This window comes from Ornithorhynchus anatinus, chromosome 19 (genome assembly GCF_004115215.2).
Source record: "Ornithorhynchus anatinus isolate Pmale09 chromosome 19, mOrnAna1.pri.v4, whole genome shotgun sequence".
NCBI classification, from domain to species: domain Eukaryota; kingdom Metazoa; phylum Chordata; class Mammalia; order Monotremata; family Ornithorhynchidae; genus Ornithorhynchus; species Ornithorhynchus anatinus.
In genome coordinates this window covers 705,001-711,267 of record NC_041746.1, presented here as the reverse complement: position 1 = coordinate 711,267, position 6,267 = coordinate 705,001, and the positions used below count along the sequence as shown (strand labels likewise).

General features: G+C 64.8%; 1 protein-coding gene across 1 annotated transcript in view; it reads right to left on the bottom strand.

Annotated features, from left to right (window-relative positions):
* Window positions 1-646: 646 nt before the first annotated feature.
* The window catches only part of SPRTN (SprT-like N-terminal domain), a 6,085-nt gene continuing 464 nt past the window's right edge, over window positions 647-6,267 (bottom strand). The window contains exons 2-5 of the mRNA XM_029047141.2: window positions 4,270-4,369; window positions 3,174-3,302; window positions 1,967-2,234; window positions 647-1,524 (exon numbers count right to left, since the gene is read on the bottom strand). Of these exons, the coding sequence (XP_028902974.1) occupies window positions 1,004-1,524; window positions 1,967-2,234; window positions 3,174-3,302; window positions 4,270-4,369 (1,018 nt within the window). The 3' untranslated portion in view covers window positions 647-1,003. The remainder of the gene's footprint in view (window positions 1,525-1,966; window positions 2,235-3,173; window positions 3,303-4,269; window positions 4,370-6,267) is intronic.

The window sequence follows — 6,267 nt, the reverse complement described above, 5'->3', positions numbered from 1 at the left end:
GCCGCTGGCCCGGCGTGGGGGCGGAGGAGCCGTGCCCGGACACTGGGAGAACGGGTCCTGTCGACGGGAAGGGGTCACGGTGCCGACCTCGCCCCCCTGGGCTCCGAGACACAAAGACTCCGGGCGTTTAGTTGACCAGAAGGTGCGGCGGAAGGACGGGGAGTTGAGTCAAAGGCTCTTCAGGTTGGAGGTCGAATCTCAACCCCGGCTTAGGGACCCAACCGAGCCGGGGAAAGCAGGTCGCCGGAGTGGTGGAGTGCTTCCCGGGAGCAGAGCGCAGAGATGAGATGGGAGGTGGAGCCGCTCTAAAGAGAAGGGCAGAGTTGAGTTCCCACGGGCACCCGTGCCGCAGCGCTCAGACTCCAGACACCGCCCCCCCCATCCCCTTACCATCCGCCCGCCAAGGATTCGGCCTCGAGACCCCAGCGGAAGCGGGACCGAGTCCTGGGGAGCGTCGGCGGACTGAGAAGGGGTCCTACCGGGCAGCACGGGCGACCCTCCCTCCCCCGGGGGCCACGGCCCCGCCGGCCACCCCCAGCTTCTCGCACAAAGCGAGCGGCGGAGCGCGGTGGGCATCCCAGCCGGCGCTTCTCTCCGGTCGCGGCGGCCCGGGTGGGACGCGATTTCTCCCAACGGAGAGCCTTGCTCGACGAAGCCACATGTAAACTTTAATGAACTCTCTAAGCATTAAAAAAGCTTAAAATCCCAGCCTGCCTTTAAAACTGGCTTCTCCCCAGAGAGTCGAAGGAGGGTCCGGTGTCCCGGTCACCCGGGGAAGGGAGCACTGAGCGCGTTTCAGACGCTCCTGCCTGGGAAGACTCGACTGGCGAGTTCTCTCGGAGAGAAGCCTGGGGCCGGGGCTTTCCTCCCGTGGCCCCTGGGGGCTAAAATCAGAGTCCGGAGGTCCGGGGGTGGGGAGGGCCTGGGCGCGGGGCCGGTGAGGTGTCCGGATCACACGGGCTTTCCCCCCGGCCGAGGTCTCGGGGGCCAGGGACCGGCTTGGTCATCCCGTGAGGCAGGAGTCCAGGTGAGTGTTAATCTGAGACTCCGGCAGCTGCGTCTGGCAGACCGGGCAGCGGACAGTCGGAGCCGGGGCCGGGAGGGGTACCGGCTGGGCGCCGCCATGCCCAGCCGGGCTGGAGGGCGGCGTTTTCTTCGTGAAATAGTTGGCGAAAGCGGCTCTGTCTTCCAGCCTGGGGCGCTTCGGCGGGAGCCCGTCTCCGGTGCTGCCACTGCCCCGGGCGACTCCAGTGGGGACTTTGCGAGGAGACCCGTCGACATTACAGAAGGTTTGCCGGTCGGCGACGGAGACCCTGGGGAAGTTCAGGACGGTCTGCCGGCCACCGGGCCGGGGCGCGCCAGAGCGGGGCGCGCGGGGGCCGGCCGGCTCGGGGCCCCCGAGCCCTCCGGTCCCCGGCCAGGCCGACATCGGGCGGGGAGCGCCGCTGGACCCCCCCAGGAGGTAGCCCTTCCCGCTGAAAGGGGTCACGGGCCGGGAGCCACCGACGTGGGGACTCGGTGTGCCTGCCACAGAAGGGAGACGGAGAGAGAGAAGGTCAGTCGGGGACCACTTAATTCCCTTCCAGATTCAAGGCCAACCCAGAATTCATTCTGAAGCGACTCACTGGCCAGCTGACCATCTCAGCCCGCTAACTGCCCGCATCCTGCCCTCCCCCGGCCCCCGAATCGGACGCCACGTTCTCCCGGGCCTCGCTCGGGGCACCCACACGACGGGCACCGGGACCCCCCAAGACCAGGGAGGGGTAAAAGGGGGGGTTCGGACTCAAAAGAGGAGGTGAGATGTGCCCAGCCGGGCTGCCCCCCGACCCCCACCCCACCGAGGAGGAGGAGAGCTCGGCAGGACCGGCTGCCCTTGGCGGGAGGAGCCGACGGTCACCCGTCGGACGACGACCGCATCCCTCCGCCTGGGAGCGGACAGTGGGCGGGAGGACGGGCGGGCGGTCACCTCCAGCCCCGCTGGGAGCGGGCGGCTGCTCTGGCGCTCTGGTCTTGGCCTTGCTCTTCTGGGCGTAGCCTTCGGGCTCCTTGATCTTCACGTAGCTGCCTCCGCAGGTGCGCCGATGCTCCTCCCACCAGAAGTCCTGGGCCGAGGGCGCCCGGTTGGTGGCCCGCTTGACGTAGCCGAAGTACGGGTTCCGGTTGCGACAGGGCCCGTCGCAGCGCCACCAGTGCTGGCGGTACTGGTCCACCTCGTCGTGGAAGCTGTGGTAGATCTGCGGGAAGAAGGCGAGGAGCCTCGGGTCCCGAGCCAGACCGCAGGCCCCACCCTGGACCCGGGCTGGCGGGGGGGCGTTCATTCGATCGTATTTATCGAGAGCTTGCCGTGTGCAAAGCTCCGCGCTATGGGCGGGGGAGAGTACGGAAGAACCATAAACGGACAGCTCGCTGCCCACGAACTTAGAGTCTAGAGGGTGGGGCCGGGGAAGGCCGCCCGGAGAGGGTCTTTCTCAAATTCTCCTTCAGGAACCCTTTCGGGACCAGCGCCCGCCGCCTCCCAGAGGGCTTCCCTTCTCTCGGGTGGAAAAGCAGGCCGAAGCGTGGCCCGGGCCCACGGAGGTGCCCGTACGCGCTCGCGCCGACCCCGTTTCAGCCGAGGGCAGCAGCTCGGCCCCACCGTGGCCCGGCCGGGCCCCTGCCCCGACGGCAGCACCGGGTCCCTGGGGCGAGCCGGGCCCCGGCTGCTTTCGACACCCGCCTTCAGGGTCAGGGGTAGACCCTCCCAAACCCCTCGTCTCTAGATTGGGAGCTCGTTACGGGCAGGGAGCAGCGTGTCTGCTAATTCCGTCCAGCTGTGCCCTCCCAAGCGCTATCCAAACCCCTCTGGACCCCCACGGGTCCTGTGGGAACCGAGTCCGTGTGCTCCCCCCCCCCCCGTGCTGGGTGAAGAAATACTTCTTTCCGTCTGCTCCCAACCCACGGTACGGCAGTTCCTCCCGCCAAAGATTAATTTCTCCTGGCCTCAAACGCCAGGGACCGTGTGAGGCTGGGCCGACTGTGGGGAAAGCGGCTTCCGGGGGACAACTGAAGTTAAAAGAACTGAGTTTTGCCCCGTGTTCTGGGCCAGCTGGTTTAGAGCAGGGAAAGAGCCCTCCAGCTTCCCCCTCCTCGGGACTGGGGCGGGCACCCCGGGCACCGACAGCGGGACGACTCACCGTCACGTTGGCCCCGGTCAGGCGGTTGATGCGGTGCATGTGCTTACAGAACTCGGGGCCGTGGCCTTCCCGATCCTTGTTGTTGTGGGTGACGAATAAATACGCGTGGATCATTTCGTGCAGGAGCGTCTGCGGTGGGGGAGAAGGCAAGGCGCCTCGCTGTCCGGTGCCTCCGCTTCCCCGCAGCACCCCGCCCGCACGACACCGCAGCCCCGGGAGGGCTAAGACGAGGGGCGGGGGAGGCGAGGAGGCCTCCGGGGCTCTGGGGCAGAACAGACACGGCTCAGCGGGGACGGGTTTAGGACTCTGTGGTGTGCTGTGCGCGCAGACCACCGTCCTGGGTGCTCAGGACAGGATGCGGGGCGTTAAACCGGCCCCAGGGGACAGCCCGTCTCACCCCAGCCCCGGCAAAGTCCGGCTCGTTCCAAATTCCCACTCCCGGGCTCTCGTCAACGGTGACGAGCCGGGGCCGGCCCGACCGCGGGGCCGGCCCGACCGCTCGCATCCCTCGACGGAGGCTGAGGCTCTCGCCCAACCAAGGTTCCGCTCGGGAGGTGGGGATTTCACCCAACGTGCCCCCCACGGCCACCGGTGCCGCCGCTGCCCTCCACCAACCACTTCTCCCCCGCCGAGCGCGGACCCGCGGTGAGGCGGGAGGACCGACGGGGACGTGGGAGATTTAACCGAGAAGACGAGCGTGCGGCTTCGGAGACTGGCGGCGCCCGGAGGGCCCCGGGCCCCGGCCCCCGGCCAAGACGTAAACCGTCGCCGAGGGTCGCCCCTTCCCCGGGGCGCGATGGGGCGTGGCCCCAAAGTCGCCAGAGGGACAGATTCAGAACCCCCGACAGTTTAAGGATGGAGATTCGAGCCGGGTTTTTGCTTTGCCTGGGGAGGCGACAGTGGAAAAACGCCCCAGAGAGGGGAGGGGGCGTCGGAGAGAGCGGCGACGGCCGTGGTCGGTCTCAAACTGCTGAGAAAGAAGCGGCTGCCGCTTCCCTCCGCCCGGGACGCAGAGAGAGGGGAGGGAAGACCACGAGGTTTTGGGTGCGGGAAATCTGCAGGGGAGGAAGGGCCGGGCCGAACCCCTCGGGGCTACCTCCACCAGATCCTTCCTGGGGCGCAGCTTCAGCAGGGGTTCGCTCAGCCGGATGGAGCACATCCCTCCCCGCCCTTCGTAGCTGCACACGCCGGCGCACCTGTCGGGAGGAAAGGGGATGTGAAACCCGGGGCTCGGCTCCCCGCCGCGGCCCGACCCTCGCCTCGTCTCTCAATCCGCCGATTCGATCCCTCGCTGACTCCCGTCGGTTCTACTTATCGATGGTTTCGATGCCTCCCTGAGAGCTCGCCGCGTGTCACGCGCTGTTCCGAGCGCTGGGGTGGAGACGGGCCAACCGCTTCGGACACAGTCCCCGGTCCCCGGGGGGCTCCGAGCTCTAGGGGGTCCTTCACAACGTCTCTAGAGCACGCCCCTCCCTCTCCCCCCAGACCGCTCCCGCAGTGATCCGAACACCTAGCCTTTCCCGCCCCGGTTACCGCAGCAGCCTCCTCGCTGACCTCCCTGCCTCCCGTCTCTCCCCTCTCCGGTCCTTTCTTCACTCTGCTCCCGGGAACTTTTTCCGGGAAAAACTCTGCAGTCCCCATCTCCCCGCTCCTCAGAAACCTCCAATGGCCGCCCGGCCACGTCCGCATCAGACAGAGGCTCCTGTCCGTCGGCTTTAGGGCTCAGATCGGCTCTCCCCTTTGCCACCTTGCCTCGCGGATTTCCTACCGCGGCCCGGCCCACACGCTCCCCTCCTCCGATCTTGTCTATCTCTACCCTAATCTTGTCCGTCTCGCCGCTGACCTCTTCCCCCACATCCTCCTTCTGGCCTGTGACTTCTTCCCCCTTCACCCCTCTCCCCATCTTCAAAGCCCTCCTAAAAAAATCACATCTCCTCCAAGAGGCCTTCCCCGATCACGGCCTGTCCCCTACGTCCTGGGGTCTACTCCCCTTAAGCACTTGATATTCAGCCCCGCCTCATTTAATAATAATAATAATAACGATGGTGATGGTATTTGTTAAGCGCTAAGTGCCCAGCACCGTTCTAAGCGCTGAGGTAGATAGAAGGCAATCAGGTTGGGCCACGTGGGCTCACGGTCTTCATCCCCATTTTACGGATGAGGGAACCGAGGCACAGAGAAGTGACTTGCCCGAAGTCACACAGCTGCTCAGTGGCGGAGCTGGGATTAGAACCCACATCCTCTGATTCCCAAGCCCGTGTTCCTTCCACTAAGCCACACGGTAGTTCATTAATGTACATTAATTTATGTAATTCATGTACACACCATTAGGAATGTTTAACATCGGGGCTCCCCCAAAGAAAAAAAAAATTGTGGCACTTGTTAAGCGCTTACTGTGTGCCAAGCACTGTTCTAAGCGCTGAGGGAGATATAAGGAAAACTGTAAACTCCTTTTGGGCAGGGATCGGGCCGTTGCTCCATCCTCTCCCAGGAGCTCAATACGGTGCTCCGCACACTGTAAGCGCTCAATAAATACTACTGATGGATTGATTTGACCGAGAAGCAGCAGGGCGCAGTGGACAGAGCCCGGGTCTGGGACTCAGAAGGTCATGGGTTCTAATCCCGGCTCTGCCACTTGTCTGTCGTGTGACCTGGGGCAAGTCCCGTCACTTCGCCGTGCCCCGGTTCCCTCCATCTGTAAAATGGGGATAGAGACCGTGAGCCCTACGTGGGACAGGGGGTGGGTCCAAGGGAAACAGCGTGGCTCGGCGGAAAGAGCCCGGGCCTGGGAGTCAGAGGTCGCGATTTCTAATCCCGGCTCCGCCGCTCGTCTGCTGTGTGACTTTGGGCCCGTCACTTCACTTCTCTGGGCCTCAGTGACCTCATCTGTCAAATGGGGGATGAAGCCCGTGAGCCCCATGTGGGACAACCCGATCACCTTGTATCCTCCCCCGGCTCTAAGAACAGTGCTCGGCACATAATAAGCACTTAACAAATACCGTCATTATTATTATTACTCGCTGTGCCTCAGTGACCTCATCTGTCAAATGGGGATGAGGCCTGGGAGCCCTATGTGGGACAACCCGATCGCCTT